The 20,838-nt window shown below is 43.5% G+C and overlaps 1 protein-coding gene across 1 annotated transcript in view; it reads right to left on the bottom strand.

Moving 5' to 3' along the window:
* Positions 1 to 4,778: 4,778 nt before the first annotated feature.
* The window catches only part of SOCS5 (suppressor of cytokine signaling 5), a 33,921-nt gene continuing 17,861 nt past the window's right edge, over positions 4,779 to 20,838 (bottom strand). Inside the window, exon 3 of the mRNA XM_069768636.1 lies at positions 4,779 to 6,783. Coding sequence (XP_069624737.1) covers positions 5,164 to 6,771 — 1,608 coding nt within the window. The 5' untranslated portion in view covers positions 6,772 to 6,783 and the 3' untranslated portion in view covers positions 4,779 to 5,163. The remainder of the gene's footprint in view (positions 6,784 to 20,838) is intronic.

Here is a 20,838-nt window from a genome sequence, read left to right as displayed (position 1 = left end):
GTTTGTATGTATTGTACACAATACTGAAAAGACAAATTTTATACTAGCACGTAGAGTTGTAGAAATGTCAGGTCTATTTACAGATCCACATACACGATTTGTTTTTTGTTTTTTTGTTTTTACAAAGACTGGAATCTCTAGTGTTACTACGTTGTGGAGAACCTTGCGATGCCCCGCGCTACCGAAAGGGCAGAAGATGCCCCAAAGGGCAGGGCCACGGCAGCCCCCTCCGGCACGTGAAAGGTTAGTCATCCTTCTGAAATACTTTTACACTGTAGCCAAAAGGGGGGGGGAAAAAAATGTGGAAATGCCTCATGTGTCAGCAAGTCACACTAAACAACATCAAAGGCAATTAAAGTGCACACGTAAAAGAGAATTGTTCCAGCACAATTGCATATAACGCATTAGTCGGTCTAAAATACTTTGGTATACACATGAATGGTTTAAAAAAAAAAGGAGAAGGAAGGGGAGGAAGGTCGCCCCAACTATGTTTTGGTATAAAATTATTGGGCATGTCACTGGAGTCTGTGATGGGCTAGATACGTATATAACACCCCTGATCACCACTTAAATACCTCTAAAATAACATATTGATGGCAAATGCCATACCACACCTAGTCCTGTGCAAAAGGCAACATATCCCTACTGATGATTTTGGGGGTGGGGGGCATAAAAACGCCTAATGCTTTGGGTCACTTGTTTCTATAAAATGAGAGATCGGTAGCTGGCACACAGGCGGTGGGGTAAGGGAAGGGGAATCAATGCGGATCGGGCACTATTTTACCAAGCAAAAGTTTGTTTTACCACTCGTGTTGTACTACAGGCTCAGCGACTAACCGTGGAGGTGAGAAATACGGCCGCTGATATTTTACAAAATTAGGGCTAATAGTAGGGACATCACAGGATAATCCATGTAATTAGGACATCATTAAAGATTTAAGTTCCTCAAAAAAGGAAAATTTTCATGTGTAGGATTGAATGCATATGATCTATAAGGATCTTGCGTACATAGTTCCCTTCTGTGGTCATCGTGTTATTCCAATCCATATTCACAATCTTTGCCTATAATAGGGTGTCTGTAGGAAAGAGTGTGTGCGTGTGTGTGCATATCTATGCGCGTGTATGTATGTATGTATGTGTGTACACACATATATACAGGCCTATGTTTGTGTATATATATATATATATCTACGTGTATGTATATCTGTGTAAGCGCACATGTATGTATGTATGTATGTATTCGCACCTGTTTGTGTGTGTGCATGTAATTCACACACACGTGTTGATAGGAGGGGATAGGGCATAGGTTAGCCAGTAATACAGGATTCATTGTAGTATCCATACTATGTCCACAAATCCCAGTCTGATTAGGAGCCCGCCATCATGAACCATCAGGCCATAGATCCCTATGATAGTGACATAAAACCCGTGGTTAGGCAGGGAATTGTGGCCGCAATACAGTGTATTATGCCCGTCTGAATGTGGTGGTAAAGGCTCCATCTTCCATACAAAAGCAATAATTTTTCAAGTTTTCCCAGTACAACTTACATTTTTTTTTTTTAAATGTTTACACTTCTAGTGTCCTGTAACAGCATAAAAGAAAAATGAAACACTTATTTGGGAGGGTTGTGTAGAACAGGCTACTTATTCTATGTCCACACACACACAAAAAAAAATACAGGTCTGATTAAAAAAATTGTGTAGGTGAAGAATTGCATCTTAAGTTCTACTCTAGATAATTGACTGGAGGAAAGACGTGGGAGGATCAGATGCTTCGCTTATGTAGACTTAAAAGCAAAAAGCACCAAAGACGACAAGACGAAAAGGGAAATCAAGGTTATGAAAAAGGCACAGGAAGCAATAAACACTTCTTGTTAGGTTTGCATAGAGATGAAGCATCTCAGAACTAAACTTTACAGAGTGTTATCAGTACGAATATTGGGTGACAATTCCTTACATCCACTGTAGTTTCCCCCCGCAGGAGCCCATTTTGCCAGCTGAACCAATATTCAGAATATAGCCTATCAATTTACTAAGTACTAGGAGTCATCACTAAGGCATGGGGCGAGGTGGTCCAGCTGGCAAAATATGCCATTTCACCTGTGCTTGACGTGGATCGTTCACCAGTTGTTTCCACAATACGAAAACTTGCGTACATTGGTAAATAGATCTGAGACCTGATGAGGCTTGGGTGCTTACTTTGAAAACTTATCGCAATGGCTGTATAATTGTTTTTGAAATGTGATCAATCTCTGTCCATCTAGTCTGATTTCACAGCTCCTCAGTGCCCCTCCTTCCTGTTGCTGCCAAGATCTCACACTGCTCAGCACAAGCTGCAGTTGTCAGTCAGGCTGGGCGGGTGGAGACTGAATACATTTGGACTCATGAACTCTCACTGTTTAGCTGGACTCCTAATCATAAGGATTTTGCGGCCATTCTGACAGATTTTCAAAGTAATTACACCAGCCTCATGGGGTCTAATATTTATTAAATAACGTAAACAGCTAGTATTATGAATTTCGGTACCAGATCCACTTTGAAAAAGAAGGATACACTCACAAAACCTGAGCAGCCATGCTCACACTAACACCGACATGTACAAGAATGAACACAAACTTTTTTTTTTTTCTTTTTTTTTTTTTTTAAATGCTCGCCTGGGGAGCATTTTCAACACTGTCCAATGCCAACAATGCGTCTGTCCCAGACAATGGCGGAGTACACCATTACCCCTAAAGGGGTTAAAATTTAAAGTGCCAATGCAGTCTTAAAAACTATATACAATTGCAAAGAATGCACAGTACCTTAAACACCTAGAGGAACAGAGTTCCAAAAAAAAAAAAAAAAAATTTAATGGCAAGGGGGAAAAAAAAAAAAAACAACAAAAAAAAGTAGTTAAAAAGGTCTATAAATCTGATGCTTTTCTGTGGAGGGGTAGAACGGTTAATGTAAAACCTAAAGTAATGCAAGAAATGTTGTCACTGTGTTTTGTGTGCGCGAACGAAGAGGAACGGGGCACTGCAGTTGGGATAGCACCCTTGGACACCACTGGGTGATGGTGGAAAGTCCTGGTGAAGTTTTTACTTCGAAACGCGTTGACAAATAAACCACATAACTTCGATTCTGGTCTTATCCGTTGCTGGCAGTGCAGGTTACACCCATTTGTTTCCATTTTTCCCCTTGAAAACGCAGACTAAAGCATTAAAGGGGTTGAGAAACACAGGTACGGATCTCAAGAAGCTTAAAAAAACAGATTATTCTGCCTGGGAATATATTAGTCAGGGTAAGTAAGATTTAAAGAGGGAGATTTACAGAGCTAAATATGGCAAAATTAAGTTGGAATTTGCCTATTTTGACAAAGGGGATTGACAGACGGGAAAGGGGTGTGACTTACAATACCGTACTGGACCAAAACTTCGGTGCAAAGTAAGCCAACCAACAGGAGGTGTAAACTAAAGATGCCTTAAGTCCGTCATCCAGCATAAGCCTGTGACAAATTTGGTGCATTTTCAGATTGGGTAGTCCAAGCCCAGTGATAAAAAAAAGGCCACAAAGCAGGCTAATAAAAAAGTAAAAATTTAACAAAAAACAAAACTTCATCACCTGAACACAGTGTATAAAGCCATTTAGTGGGTTAGGTCATTACTTAGCCCATCAATACACTATCGTGACATCACTCAGGCGTAAAACCTAATATGCCAAGTTATACCCACGAAACGGATAATGTCGCTGCGCTTGGGTATCAAAGTCCCTGAAACTCTGCACCAAAAACAAAATTAAAACTAAACGAAGAGTTGTACCATTTATCTATAGATGTAGTAGCTGGCGAATTTCTGGCATTTTCTCTCCCTCAAGATGAAATGTTTCTTGCATTACTCCAGATTTTATGACACCATGTTTCAGTGGGAAAAAAAAGTAGTGACGGAACAAAAAGTTATAAAGCAATGGAAATAGCCCCCAAAAAAGACCCTTCTGCCACCTATTTGCCAGACTCATATGGTACAGTAACTTTCATTCAACTAGTTTGGAAAAATACAAAAAAAAAATACTATGCATCCCCTTAAGGAACGATCTTTCTGGTCGATGACATTACTGCACAAGACTCATCACGAATGGAAATACATATTTCGCTCCATGTCAAGGACCTGCCGTTCTACTCAAGTCTGCATTTAGGAAATCCATTAGGAAGGGTCCCTGAATTCACTGGTCTGATAATAGAACGCAAATATCATTCACAGGTGAACCCGGAGAAGGATGGAGGCCACACCGGATCCGCCAGTCAGTTTTCACATCTGGTATGCTTTTGACGGAATCAGTCAGGTTTCCAACTCAAAACTCAGTGATCGAACTAATTTACGCTAAGGATTCTCTTGTGGAACACCAAAACACATAAGAGCTACCAGTTAGTAAGTAGAAGTCATAATGTGATGGTGAAAAGCAAAAAGGATAGGAACAATTTGAAAAAAAAAACCAAAAAAAAACAAAAAACAAAATGTGACTACCAAAATTTCATTTTGGACCAGAATTTTCCTTTAAAGTTGACCGAACAGTCATACCTGTGAATGTTATTTGTGCATGGGTCATATGAGCCCAAAAACTAACCCCTGGCAACTAATTTAATCAGTACCACCTTGGATGTGAAAAATCAAACTGCTGGCTACATCGAAATTACACCCTACTGACTTTTAGCTTCACGAAAAAAGGCATCAAAATTTATTTCCGTAGCAGGATGGCCACCATCTGTCTAGTGTGTTAGGAATTAGGGATTTTGTCACGTCGGGAACATTTAGCGTTTATTTTTATTTTTTAAAATCCTGAAACATTTAAACTACCGTTAATGGTAAGAAAAGAAGCCATGTAGACACCTCTCGGGTTCTGCTCGAGAATGAAAAATGGAGGACATCCAAGCGTTAGGATGATAAAGCGTCAGCATTCGTAAGAACATGCAGCGTAAAAGGATCCGCTTCGTAGTTTCAGAGAATGCACGGCGGCCTCATTTACCGGCAGATTATAGTTTACCGATACACTTAAAGCTCGAAGTGTCATACACTATTTCTAAATTACAGGTACATGTGCTTTAATAACTGAGCATATCCTAAGTCTATGAGGTGATAATTATTATTTTTTTTGGAAGGTAGAGACCGGAGAACAGAAATGTGTTATCGGTTATTTCGACTTAATCGGCTCCCTCTCCAACCACCGAACTCTGACCTTCTGCTTATAATGATACTCCTTCAGGAAGTCGTGTAGCATAGATGGCAGAGGGAGTAAATCAATACCATCGTAGGTGGTAGACCTGCAAATGACTGACCTGCAGATGTACTGCAGGCTGAACGGGAAAGTTCTATTTAAAGGTACCGTGAGTAAGGGTTCGAAGAACATGCAAGAACTCGGATCTTTGTAATGTTCTAAGAGTCCCGTAACAGTGGAGGAGTGAAACACGCAGGGATCATGGGCGTCGAAGCTGAAGTTATGGTTCCACTGCTCAATCCGAGCGTGCAGAGATCGGTTGTAGCGACGGAAGCTCACAGAGAAAAGGTAGTCCTCTTGTGCGGAATCCCTGAGCAAAAATGTGCCTTCTGGCCTGCCTTCCAGCAACGCTTCTGCCTCATAGCGATCCATGACTCCCCAGTAGCAAGGGTTACCTGTAATTTCCACTAGATCTGGCACAAGGCAGTGAATATAATCAATCTGTGTGTGGACTTTCCAGGCTCCCTGTCTACTAGTTTGCATATGGCTGTCTCCAGAGAACTGGCGCTGCTTCTGTCGACGTGACTGTAGACAGAGAGTCGTGCCATCTTCTTCAGACTCGCAACCACCATGTGATGCTGCACCATTGTCCACCGACATGTCAGCCATGCCCGGGGCAAGTTTTGGTCCAAGCTTATAAACTGGGTTAACTTGTGCTGTAGCTTCGAATGTGTGGATCTGGGCATTGGGAGGAGGGTCAACACCTTCTTCAATGCTAAGCCTACGTCTTTCGCGTAACCTATCTTCTTCATCTTCAGTGGAAAGAAGGGTCTGCTCAAAAGTATCCAACATGCTTGAGTGTGGACTAACGGGGGCTGTATGTTGTTTAATAAGGTGCCATTTCTGGGCAAGGTCCGAGCCGGGCGGAAATGGGCATTTTTCAAGCATAAGCTCCGAAAGATGGATTTTTCTCTTGGTTGCAAAGAGTGGCTTTGACGGTTTGTTATATGTTCTAATAGGAAAGCACAATCCTACAGTCTCATTGAGTCTCTGCCTTAAACTGCGACTCCCGATTGCTCTATTGGACACAACCTCCATGTCGTGAAATGATCCTACTAAATATCTTCGGTCTCTTCTTGGGAGTCCACTCCTCTGCCTGACGATTTTCTTATCAGGATCAAGTGAGTTTTGAGTTTTGGTGGAGCAAGAGTGCTTCTTTTTCCCACCCCATGGAGCATGCCTGGTATACGAGTCCCTACGTGCCAAACGGGCCCCTGCACCAAGGCCCAGGTCACTGTCTTTTTCAATACTAATTTCAACTAGCTGCGGCATTTCAGAGACACAATTTGGATTTCTCCTATTGGAGCTGCTGCAGGCAGTCAAGGTTAGTTCAGAAGAGATCTGCAAACGATGGGTAGAGGACAAGGGCGACAGACTCGAGGAAGCTTCCGCTTTCTCCCCTCCACTGAAACACTTGTTTGCATTAACATCCACTGCACTGGATTGATTTCCATCATCTTCATGGCTAAATAGATTCTGGCAACGATATTTGAATGTATTCCACATTTTCCCAACTTTATCCATTGATCAGTAAACCTGAAAAAGACAAAGAGAGGGTCACATTATAAGTTAGTGTAACACGCAAGAAGTCACAAAATCCTCGAGAGTCAACAAGAAGTTCAGTACATAGTTTCTTCAAGGGAACCAGACTAGGGTATAAGTCTTCTCACGCTGAGTAAATCTATATCTTTGGCGTAGAACTCATCCCAGTCATTGCGGAGAAAAATGACGATAAACGCTACCGGCCTCACTACTTATTCCCCGCCTGGCGCCGGCCTTCTGCGTCTGATTGACAGGTCATTCTTGTCTTTTAACTGCTGCTCCTCGCAAAAATCTAAGACAAGCACCGGACTGACCTGTCAAACGCAGGAGGCAAGCAATAAGGCGTGAGGGCAAGGAGGATTTCTACACCAAAGGTTTCGATTTATTCAGATGCGAGCGCCTTTACAGACATGCCTTTAGCTTTAGGTAGAAATTCATCACATCATCCGGGCCAGTTTAGTTTAAAGTTTTAATTAAAGGGAATCTGACAGCTGATACAAGTTCCCTGACCTGTATGACATGGATTGTACGATTTCAGCCAGGTATGGTTGACATCAAAACACCGCGGCACTTGAAAGAAAAATATACTTTAAAAGCAACAGAGGACTGAGCTGCACAGAACAGTAGTCGAATGGGCAGGTGCCCGGCGGCATTTCACTTCCTGATCACCTGAAGTGACAGGTTTCGCCCCATACAGGCATGCAGGGAGAGAACTGTCACTCCAGGGGAGCGGGCAGAGAGAACTGTCACTCCAGGGGATCAGGCAGGAAGAAGTTGCCTAGGACCAGCCTTTTTGACTAGTCTCCTGTGCGGCTTAGTATCTGGCAGCTTTTACAGTATGTTTTATTCTGTCTCAAAAAAAAAAATGCACCTGAGAAGCGCGGGCGTGCGTGGTGACAACTAAGCAATAATTCCAAAAGACAACCAACTCTGTTGATGTGCCCGATATAACAGAATAGCACCAGTGGCTGCCATGTGAGAGCTGCAGGCACAGGAGGACGATTACATAATCCACAGTCAGATGAACTCTGCATCGTGTGGAGGGAAAGCACAAATACCGGCAGATCATCATCTTCCTTCACTCATATCTGGGCTTGGAAAAAAAAAACAAAAAAACATCCTTGTAAAAGAAACGGAAAATCAGATCTATTACTGCATCACACTGAACAAAATAAATCTCTTTCATATCATTTTTCCTACTACACCAAATAAAGTAACAAATGTCTTAAGGGAACCAGTCAGCCAAAAACCTGCAGCAAAGGGGTAATCTGCAGGTAAATACAGTTTAAACATGTACAGATGTCTAATTACGAGTGTGGTTATAGGGAGAAAACAAAAGTTATATTCCCCCTGCAGCTGCCTGCTTTCAGTCTTCGGGGCAGCACCGAGCGCAGTGATCATTGTGGTTAGTCGGCACTTATTAAAACAGCGAGTTCTGCTCAGTGCATACATGCATGTAGCAGGCTGGTGAATGAGGCAAAGAAAGTTCCAGTACCTATAGTGCAGCCAGAATGCCGACTAGTAACCCCACAGACACAAAAAACGTGGATGGCAAGTTACTGAGCAGGAGAATCAGCACAGTCCCTAGACATATTAGGCTGATATGTGCACTAAGGAAGCTGTACCCGGTTAAGAGGCATTAGGGCAGCAGAACCGTGCCATGTAGAATTTTGTCTGGAAGAACAGTTCCACTGGGTCGACAATTGGGATCAAAAGGGAAAGATTTGCGCTTTTGTGGTCGGATTTGACCACGTATTGTGCTCTGTCCAATCTCTCGGATGAACTTGATGGCCATTTGTCTTTTTCCAGCTGTACTATCTAGAGCAATAAATGTAGTTCTCCTGACGCGTCTTAGTAAATACTTGAGTCATGGTTATCATTTCAGGAGGTCAGACACTACCGGAGCTTGTAGGGTGTCCGCTCACCTCCAGGAGCAGTCGGCTGAGCACTCATAGGTCTTTTGGTGCAAGGAACCTTAACCAGTAAGATTACAGCAGATCTCTGGGACCACCAGTGATTAATGCATTATTGTGGGGAAAAGTGATGGTCAAAAGCAGACAAACCTTTCATGAATTTTGAAGTTGATGGTGTTTATCAGTCATGGTTCTGAACTTGTCTGAACTTCTGGGCGTCTGTGTTGTTAGAAGTGTTATACCCTAAACACTGCTAGAACAGACCTCTAGCCACAGAATAGGGGCCAACTGTAGGATCGGAGGGGATAAAACCAGCGAGACCATAACAGATCCAGAAGAGGGGGTTTGTGACCCTCCGTGTGAACCGAGCAGTAGTGTGCATGCATGCCGCCATTCTTACACAGCCAGCTCCCTACACCTCCATTCACCTAGTTCTTGGGATCGGTGGTTGTTACCGAAATTGGAACTTTTATGATCAGTGATTACATATTCCATATTCTATGGATCGGTGATGGATGCTGTCAATAGGACAAGCGTTAAAGTGAAATCTCACCGAACAGGCAGAATGTAGGACACACAAGTCAGTGAAGATTTCCAACAATCATTTTATTTGGGGAAAGTTTTCTCCACCCTTGCATTTTACATACTTTTCCATAATGAGGAGAATCAATCCAGTAATTGTCATTTCTCCTTAATTCCAGATTAAAGGAATACCACAGAATTAAACCCATCCCTACACATCTTAACACGTCTCCATCGCCCTCGTCCTAAAATGTGATATCACCCGCATTCCTCCACTTCGTACAGGCAAGGATATGTGAGGTGTGCCATAATGGTCGTCCTCCCACCGAAGAGCAATGCGAAACATGGATCGGCAGAATATCAGATCTAGTCCGTGTTCCCACGTAACGTAAACGCTGCTTTTCGCACAAAGAATCTGCTGCATTTAACAGTTCAAGCAAAGTGGGTGCGATTTCATGAAAACTCCTGCCCAGTGCGCTATTGAAGACGCTGTTAAATTGTGCATTTTCCCCCCTAAATGGGAGAGTTAAATACGTGTTTAAAAAAAAAAAAATACAAAAAGAAGAAGCCTTAACAAAAACGCAGCATCAAATCTGCACCAAAAACAGAGAACATACATAAGCAAAAAATAAATAAATAAATAAATGCAATAGTCAGAGCACATTGCTATTGTGTATTTTAGTCCAGACAAAACGCAGAGGGAAGAAAAAAAAAAGTTTTGTATAATACACAATAGTCATATTAGGGTTTGTTTTTTGTGGGACAAATTGTAGTTTTGAATGACACCATTCATTTAGGATATTCTGGTCACGAAGAGTTCATACCAACTCGTAGATGCAGGGCTGTGGAATCGAGAAGCCAGATGCCAAACCCCACAGCACTGGTCACTACTGAGCATGTGCATAAACTGCAGCACAGATTCATCTCATCTACAGCCCCACAGCACTGGTCACTACTGAGCATGTGCATAAAGTGCAGCACAGATTCATCTCATCTACAGCCCCACAGCACTGGTCACTACTGAGCATGTGCATAAACTGCAGCACAGATTCATCTAAACTACAACCCCACAGCACTGGTCACTACTGAGCCTGTACATAAAGTGCAGCACACATTCATCTCAACTACAACCCCACAGCACTGGTCACTACTGAGCATATACATAAAGTGCAGCACAGATTCATCTCAACTACAACCCCACAGCACTGGTCACTACTGAGCCTGTACATAAAGTGCAGCACAGATTCATCTCCTCTACAACCCCACAGCACTGGTCACTACTGAGCCTGTACATAAAGTACAGCACAGATTCATCTCATCTACAACCCCACAGCACTGGTCACTACTGAGCATGTGCATAAAGTGCAGCACAGATTCATCTCATCTACAACCCCACAGCACTGGTCACTACTGAGCATGTGCATAAAGTGCAGCACAGATTCATTTACACTAAAAGCAGAGATCCTGAGATCAGGAACAGAACATTTCACAACTTTCCGAATTCTTCTGAAAAACATTTACAGCACATCCTGCACTGTACTACTGTACCAATGTATTACCGGTATATATTTTATACCGACTCCACTGCTCTGATTAGATGGAATCTGACTGCGGAAATCTACCGTTTGCTACGGCTCCATTTACTGCATGGGACTTATGAAAACAGCCGAGTACATTGCTGGTAGTCCGACAGACCAAGAATAAAGAATAAAGCAATAGTGCACTAGCTCTATTTACATAGATTTATGACCTCTTGCTTTTGCAATAGGTGGAGGACCCTGTGGTCAGACCCAATCATCTTCCAGTTATAACCTACCTCGCAGATAGGGGAAAATTGGTACAACCAGGTCCCACCACTGTTTCCAGTCTGCTTTATGCAAGACGATCAGCTTGGTGTTCTGCTGTCCTGCCTCCATTAGTGGGTTGTGTCTGCGAATGCATGACTGAGTTGACTTCTAGAAGTAAATATCTAAAATAAGAACTCCTCTATAACCCCTTACATCTTAGCCCAGTACACCTTATTCGGCAAGGTGTTCCATTTGCGGTAAGGACCAGTATGTAATGGACATCCTGCGGGCACAGAAGCTTCATCTGTGGCAATCATCACAGGAGCTCGTCTTACCATCCAGGGGGTTACAGCCCTCCTGTGGGCTGCAGTGCACTAGACAAGGGACCCAACTATTCAGTTTAATTTACGTAACACGGCTAAGTAGACTAACACAAAATATAAACTGAAGAATTGCTGTTTTATTTCTTAATTCTGCCTCCCAAAAATCAGAATAGAAATCCAAATAAGTTATGTACCGCCATTCAACAAATCAAGAAACCGCTAGCAGATTCTGAAGGAAGAACACAGGATAGAACCACACACACTATAATGAGGCAGATGGAGTCATTTTGGTCTCCATCTCTGGGCAGTTTCCGCTTTTCAGGCCTGCAGATAAGCGGGATTGACCGTACTTTTGTGAGCCTCCAAAAATGATGCATGAGAGAGTCCAATCTGCCGCCATCTGTCTCGGAGTGAACGGTTCCGTTGAGAGTGGGGTGAAACTTCTGAGTTTGTCTAACATTTGCAAAACTTATGAAAGGGCTCAATGTACAGCACAGGAAAATCGTGAACCTTGCCGAAAAGAACACCAAGTTTGTTTTTTTTAAATTGATCCCTTTTAAGCAAACCAGTATTGTGTTTGCATTAAAATACTTTCCGGTCGTCACAGTTTTCAGCGTTCTGGGCCCATCAAGCATCATGTGATTACTGCGCTGTCCTGCCGGCCCACACTTGGGACCGTTAGTTCCTCTGTAAATAGAAGCCTATGGGAGTCTCGACCAGAGTCTCAGACTTGGGGCTCATGCAGACAAGTGTATAAACCTAAAATGTGCTGCCCAATTTCTGATTGGATAGCCCTCTCACCCATATTGTTCAAAAGGGCTATCCAGATTAACAAGTTTCCACTCGGTCCGAGCATGCACTAGTTTCTTCCAAGGTTCGGTGGAGACTCAACCACTCAAGACAATGTTTAAAAAAAAATATTAAAATACATGCACTATGAAAAAGTGACATTGTCTCGGGGTGGTGGTGGTGGTGGTGGGGGGGGGAACACAGATCTGCACAGCCCCCCATAGCATAACATTGGTCCGAGTACTATCTGAAAGAACATGGGATAGCTCTAGTCCGATGAATATGCTCATGGGAGCGAGCGCTAAAAGTGAAGGGCTCCTCCAAAAACCCACAGAAACATGACTTTCCAAAAGTAATGTCTATGTAAAGCATTCATATGGTAAATGTTATTCATTAACCTACTTTTTGTGGGATGGAAGTTTTGAAAGCATAAAAATGCAAAAGATTGAAAATTGCCAATTTTTCTAAATTGTCAATTTTTTTTTATAAAGCCGTGCAAAAATCATATTGATCCAAAACTACCACTAAAAGTAAAAAGTCAGAAAAACAACAAACAAAAAAATTCGAGAATCACTTTGATAGGCAGAAGCATTCCCGAGCCATTACCACAAAACATAACACGACACCTTAAAAAAAAAATAATAATAATAATGGCTTGGTCAGGAAGGTAAACTATGGCTCTAGCAAGGAAAGGGTTAACTACGCTTCAGAAATATAAATCCATGCATAGAGACGCTAAAGCTACTTATTTGTACAAAAACACACAGCCTACAGTATAAGCACAGCGAGGCTGCAGACGTATTCTATTATTTACACACAAACACCGGGTGACAACACGGCTGCAATATTGTTCAGTAACAATTCTTAGAAATCTCCAGACGACAAAGGAGCTTAAAAATTTCCACCAATTCATATAATTCAGGTCTTCTGTATGAATGGCCGCTGTACGCTATCCAGAGGACGCATGCAACATGGGTGCCGATCCCCTGAAGATGCAACACCAGGGGTGCCGAACCCCTAAAGATGCAACACCAGGGGGGGCCGAACCCCTAAAGAAGCAACCCCGGGGGGTGGGGGGGGTAGCCCCTATAGATGCAACACCATGGGGGCCGAACCCCTAAAGATGCAACACCATGGGGGCCGAACCCCTATAGATGCAACACCATGGGAGCCGAACCCCTAAAGATGCAACACCATGGGAGCCGAACCCCTAAAGATGCAACACCATGGGGGCCGAACCCCTAAAGATGCAACACCATGGGGGCCGAACCCCTAAAGCTGCAACACCAGGGGTGCCAAACCCCTAAAGATGCAACACCATGTGGGCCGAACCGCTAAAGATACACCAGGGGGGCCGAACCCCTAAAGAAGCAACACCATGGGGGCCGAACCCCTAAAGATGCAACACCATGGGGGCCGAACCCCTATAGATGCAACACCATGGGAGCCGAACCTCTAAAGATGCAACACCAGGGGTGCCAAACCCCTAAAGATGCAACACCATGGGGGCCGAACCTCTAAAGATACACCAGGGGGGGGCGAACCCCTAAAGAAGCAACCCCAGGGGGGGGAGCCCCTATAGATGCAACACCATGGGGGCCGAACCCCTAAAGATGCAACACCATGGGGGCCGAACCCCTATAGATGCAACACCATGGGGGCCGAACCCCTAAAGATGCAACACCATGGGGGCCGAACCCCTAAAGATTCAACACCATGGGGGCCGAACTCCTAAAGATGCAACACCATGGGGGCCGAACCCCTAAAGATGCAACAACATGGGGGCCGAACCTCTAAAGACACACCAGGGGGGCCGAACCCCTAAAGAAGCAACCCCGGGGGGGCGGGTGAACCTCTAAAGATGCAACACCATGGGGGCCGAACCCCTAAAGATGCAATACGGGAGGGGCTGAACCGTAAAGATGCAACACCAGGGGGGACGAACCTTTAAAGATGCATCACGGGAGGGAGCGAACCCCTGAAGATGCCACACATTCCTGTCAATATCCCAAAACATGTAGAGGTATACACATCATTGATTTGGAAAATTTATAATGGTATAAAAACGTTCTAATAGTGACTTTAAAAAAAAAAAACCCACATGCAAATAATAAAGTTAACTTTACGTGATTTTATCTATTTTCCCCCATCAATACAGTCATCTAGAGAAGGTTTTGGCTACCGTATATACTCGAGTATAAGCCGAGATTTTCAGCCCATTTTTGGGGGGCTGAATGTCTCCCTCTCGGCTAATACTCGAGTCATACTTGGGGGTCGGCAGGGGAGCGGGGGCTGTGTAATTATACTCACCTGCTCCTGGTGCGGTCCCTGCACATCTTTTCCCCGGCGCTGACAGCTTCTTCCTGTACTGAGCGGTCACATTTACAGTAATGAATATGCGGCTCCACCTCCCATATAACTTGGTGTTATAAAGTATTCTAATTTACTGAGATAATGACTTTTGGGTTTTCATTGGCTGTAAGCCATGATCATCAACATTAACAGAAATAAACACTTGAAATAGATCACTCTGTTTGTAATGACTAATAAATGAGTTTCACTTTTTGTATTGAAGAACTGAAATAAATTAACTTTTTGATGATATTCTAATTTTGTGAGAAGCCCCTGTATAAAAGGCAAGGGCTTGTACATGCTGGAGCAAATTTTTAGTTTTGCCCTTAAAAAACACAAACACACAACAACAAACACACAACACACTAGCGGCTTTTTTCCAGCAATTTGGTTTATGAATCCTCCCATATTCTGGGTTTCAAACATCCCTGACACATGGACGGTGTTCAGATCACAATGCCCCGATGCTGCAGGTACAACAAAGTTCCCTTTTCCAATCGCATTCCGTGAAGGGGTTAATCTCTCATCTACCTCCACCACCGGGAATCTCATATCTTCTACGCAGAAAATACTTCTCACGTCCACAACAGATGATTTTCACTTGTCAATGTTGTGACGTTTTCGTTTTCCCATAAGGAAAAGCAGCGGCACGGACACGACATGTGCTTATAATACACACATGTGGGACGGATATGTTGTGCTAAGCTCACATGCACGCACAATACTACTACTGCCCCGCACACTGGGGACCAGAATCAGCAGAAAAACTAATCTACCGCTGACGCTCCATCCTGGCAACACTACAGGACAAGTGAATATACAAATGCTGCAATATGTCCTAGAGAAATCTGCTTTCTACACCTACAAGCCACTTCTCCCCTTTCCCTTAAAATCAACATCCCTACTGGAAGGACAGCTCAACTCAGTCGTGCGGGGGGGGGGGGGAACAGACTACTTGCTAAGTGACGAGTCAGGTATACTCTATACAGAGAGAGGAATAAGAAGCAGAAGGAAACTTTCTAACAAGTCTTTTACCTAACTCCAGAGCTGGATTCACATCTACACTGCTCACTGCTGTATAACGTCCTACATGCTGCTTTGTGTGCTAAGGGAAAAAAAAAAAAGAAGGGTAGGAATCTCTCGTGTGTGTGTGCTGTGTATAGGAAACATCATAGCAGCGAATTCTATCACACAAGTTCAGAGCCAATTCCATTTAAAATAAAAAAATGGCAGATTCAAGGCACAGACCGATCAAAACTGTATAAATCCTCTTGTACGTACAGAAAAAAAAAACTTATGAAAAGTTTCTTGAAAGTTTAGGTATCCTTTAAATGCATGTATTTTTGGGCAAAAATAATTAAATTGGGTTGTGTTTTTTTTTAGTTTGCCTTTGTGTTGCTGGCTGCAGAATGAGTTAACTTAGAATCCTTAAGTGAGCTCATAACTCTCCTCTTGTTTTCTGAGCTCCTCTCAGCTTATTTATGGCCACATAAAGTCACACCTCAACTTCATGGTCATAAATCAGAGCAGAGGAGCAATTTACCAAGTCAAACATTTATCCATTATGCATAGAGCAAGCACAAGGAAATTCACAAGAGAAGTTGGATACCTGTATATTTAACCCCACAAACACCAATTAATACATACATATACGCAGAAGCCTTCGACGGCCAAAATGACAATTATGCATAATAAGTAAGAAAGAAAAAATAAATAAATAAAATTATATATATATATATATATATCAAGTTATATAAGTGGAGGAGTCGGCTGTATGTTTTGAAGAGGGATTCAGTAAAAACCACAATTCAGGAATCACAGCAAGTGGGAGCAGCTACTATGAATTCCAGGCTCACGCGGGTAATGAGGGGCGAGGCCGGACCCTGACCTGCTCTATAATTGGAGCCTAAGAGGGACATTTAGAATAATCCTGCGTTTGTCGGCTCATTAGACCACAGTTACTCAGATGAGGTGGTAAATACTCTCCCACGACACCGACATCTCCGAGGACTACAGATTTTCCATTTGTCAGCACACTTACCGACTGCCCCCAAAATAATGAAAACACCAGGCCAATATGAGCAAAGTCACTGACTTCAGCAGCAGCTCCTCCCCCTCTCCTTGTTAGGTTTTGCATACATATACACTACAGACCAAAATGGACACACCTTCTCATTTAAAGATTTTTCTGTATTTTCATGACTATGGAAATTGTACATTCACACTGAAGGCATCAAAACTATGAATTAACACATGTGGAATTATATACTTAACAAAAAAGTGTGAAACAACTGAAATTATGTCTTACTAGATGGTGGCCCGATTCTAACGCATCGGGTATTCTAGAATATGCATGTCCACGTAGTATATTGCCCAGCAACGTAGTATATTGCCCAGCGACATAGTATACAGCACAGAGCCACATAGTGTACAGCACAGAGCCACATGGAGTACAGCACAGACACGTAGTATATTGGCCAGTCCCACGTAGTATATAGCAGCCATGTAGTATATAGTACTGCCCACGTAGTATATAGCAGCCATGTAGTATATAGTACTGTCCACGTAGTATATAGCAGCCATGTAGTATATACTGTCCACGTAGTATATAGCAGCCATGTAGTATATAGTACTGCCCAAGTAGTATATAGCAGCCATGTAGTATATAGTACTGTCCACGTAGTATATAGCAGCCATGTAGTATACAGTACTGTCCACGTAGTATATAGCAGCCATGTAGTATACAGTACTGTCCACGTAGTATATAGCAGCCATGTAGTATACAGTACTGTCCTCGTAGTATATAGCAGCCATGTAGTATACAGTACTGCCCAAGTAGTATATAGCAGCCATGTAGTATATAGTACTGTCCACGTAGTATATAGCAGCCATGTAGTATATAGTACTGTCCACGTAGTATATAGCAGCCATGTAGTATATAGTACTGTCCACGTAGTATATAGCAGCCATGTAGTATACAGTACTGTCCTCGTAGTATATAGCAGCCATGTAGTATACAGTACTGTCCACGTAGTATATAGCAGCCATGTAGTATATAGTACTGCCCACGTAGTATATAGCAGCCATGTAGTATATAGTACTGCCCACGTAGTATATAGCAGCCATGTAGTATATAGCAGCCATGTAGTATATAGTACTGCCCACGTAGTATATAGCAGCCATGTAGTATATAGTACTGCCCACGTAGTATATAGCAGCCATGTAGTATATAGTACTGCCCACGTAGTATATAGCAGCCATGTAGTATATAGTACTGCCCACGTAGTATATAGCAGCCATGTAGTATATAGTACTGCCCACGTAGTATATAGCAGCCATGTAGCCCACGCAGTATTTAGCAGTGTGGGCACCATATGCCTGTTAAAAAAAAAAAAAATAGTTACATACTCACCCTTGGGATCCAACAGTGCTGTGGCGATGGGCACGCGGCTGCCACCATCTTCCGTTCCCAGGATTCATTGCGAAATTACCCAGAAGACTTAAGTCTAAGTCTTCTGGGTAATTTCGCAATGCATCGCTGGGAACGGAAGATGGCGGCAGGCGCGAGCGGCTCGGCGGACTACGGAGGGTGAGTATAGCAGGTTTTTTTGTTTTTTTTATTATTGTTAACATTACATTTTTTTTTACTATTGATGCCGCATAGGCAGCATCAATAGTAAAAAGTTGGGGACACAGGGTTAATAGCAGCGATAACGGAGTGCGTTACCCGCGGCATAACGAGGTCCGTTACCGCCGGCATTAACCCTGTGTTAGCGGTGGTTGGACGGGAGTATGCGGGAGCCGGGCAGTGACTGCGGGGAGTAAGGAGCGGCCATTTTCTTCCAGACTCTGCCCGTCGCTGATTGGTCGTGGCTGTTTTGACGCGACCAATCAGCGACTTGGACTTCCTTGACAGGCCGCGACCAATGAATATCCGTGACAGAAAGAAGGACATACAGAAAGACGGAAGTGACCCTTAGACAATTATATAGTAGATATTCTAGGTTCTTCAAAGTAGCCACCTTTTGCTTTGATGACTGCTTTGCACACTCTTGGCATTCTCTTGATGAGCTTCAAGAGGTAGTCACCGGGAATGGTTTTTAATTCACAGGTGTGTCTTGTCGGGTTTAATAAGTGGGATTTCTTGCCTTATAAATGGGGTTGGGACCATCAGTTGTGTTGAGCAGAAGGCTGGTGGATACACAGCTGATAGTCCTACTGAATAGACTGTTAGAATTTGAATGATGGCAAGAAAAAAGCAGCTAAGAAAAACGAGTGGCCATCATTACTTTAAGAAATGAAGGTCAGTCAGTCCGAAAAATTGGGAAAACTTTGAAAGTGTCCCCAAGTGCAGTGGCAAAAACCATCAAGTGCTACAAAGAAACTGGCTCACATGAGGACCGCCCCAGGAAAGGAAGACCAAGAGTCGCCTCTGCTTCTGAGGATAAGTTTATCCGAGTCACCAACCTCAGAAATCACAGTTTAACAGCAGCTCAGATTAGAGACACTGCTAAGGACAGGCAACAAGCAGAAGAGTCTTGTTTGGGATAAAGAACACAAAGAATGGACATTAGACCAGTGGAAATCTGTGCTTTGGTCTGATGAGTCCAAATTTGAGATCTATGGTTCCAACCACAGTGTCTTTGTGCAACGCAGAAAAGGTGAACGGATGGACTCTACATGCCTGGTTCCCACTGTGAAGCATGGAGGAGGAGGAGGTGTGATGGTGTGGGGGTGCTTTGCGTGGGTGATCCGCAGAGAACACTCCCATATGCCCCAGACAAGAGAATACGAAGCGGATGTCGGGCATGTGGCCAATGTGTGGCCTGTAAAAATATAGCACGGGAGGATACTTTTGTCGACTCCTCCGGACAAAAAAGGCTTTAAAATATTGAAATCTATTACGTGCACGTCAAAAAACGTAATTTACTATGCGTCCTGCCCGTGCCCGCTGATTTATGTGGGGTTGACTACACGACAACTGAAAATAAGAGTGCGTGAGCACGTCCGGGTTATTGAGGCGGCAGCACAGGTAGTGGATGTAGAAACATTAAAAACGATACCCAGACACTTGAGGGCACATCACAATTGTAATAGCAGGGCACTAAGTGTCAAGTGTATAGACATGATAGAGGCTGATATAAGAGGCGGGAAGATCTCACAAAGGTTGGCACAGCTCGAAACCTGGTGGATGTGGACGCTTAATAGTATTCACCCATATGGCCTCAATGAGACCATTAGTTTTGCGTCGTTTTTGTGATCACAGTCGAGACGTGATGGCTGGTGGGACACACAGTGTACTGCGCCTGTGCATGGTTTTAATCGTGTTTTTAATCAATCTTTTCAGTAATGTGCACCATCTGGAGATGTCGGACCTCTGTTCCTAGCTCTTCAATATCCATCCCATCAAGCCGTATAGAAGATATTTATTCATTACAGCTATGTTGGTCCGATCCCGGCTAATGGACACATTATTTAAGCACCTTATACATTTTTTTATATGTTGTTTGTCATGTCTTTTTATTCTGCCTCTAGTTGGTTAGGTGTTGTTTTAACTAGTGCTGTATATGTTGATATATATATATATTTTAATTATGCTATTTTGGTCGTATGTGTGGCCCACTGTGTTACTCTATATATTAATATGCCACTCTGTTAGTCATCTAAGTGGCCAATTATCGTTAGGGATACGGAGCTAGGTTTGTCTGGCCGTCCCCGATTTCTCGTTCCGCGCAATTCATTCTGGCTATACATCCGAGACACAGGTTTTTGGATCTTCTCGGCGGCACTCGCACGCGCTGGGCGCTGTCACTCTGGGCGGCCTGCGGCGTCTGTATGCTTGGGCGGTTGCCATGGTTTTGGCGGCGCCCCTGCATGACGTCGCCGCCGCCGAGAGCGTCAGGTTGCCACAGCAACGCCTGCGTCACTTCCTGTGCGTGCCGAGGATTGATTCAGCGGTGGGATATTTAAACCCCAGCATGCGACCATCCGGACACGCCCCCTGACGAAGGAGTTCCCCTCCGAAACGCGCGTCGGGTGGACGTGCAGCTTCTGGTCCTGGCAGAGTACTATCAGCCGCACTAACAGATAATATACTTTTGAGCAACAGCGTCTGCTCTACACCATGTGGTGAACCAGTGCACCTCTATGGTTGCGGCTATGTGGATGTAGCTCTGATTGTAATCTGCAGATCTGGTCTTATTTGTATGACCTCTACATATGGGCATTACCCTCCTTTGGTTACATGTAAAACATGTTGGCTCATTATTTTGCACTTGCAGATAGGTTATTATCGCTGGAGCCGTATTAGCGTTTTGTACATTCATGGGTAGGGTTTATGTTTAGGTGGACATGGACACCATC

Source organism: Ranitomeya imitator, chromosome 5, assembly GCF_032444005.1.
Source record: "Ranitomeya imitator isolate aRanImi1 chromosome 5, aRanImi1.pri, whole genome shotgun sequence".
Lineage (NCBI taxonomy): Eukaryota > Metazoa > Chordata > Amphibia > Anura > Dendrobatidae > Ranitomeya > Ranitomeya imitator.
The sequence above is the reverse complement of the archived record's forward strand: the minus strand, read 5'-3'. Positions and strand labels throughout refer to the sequence as shown.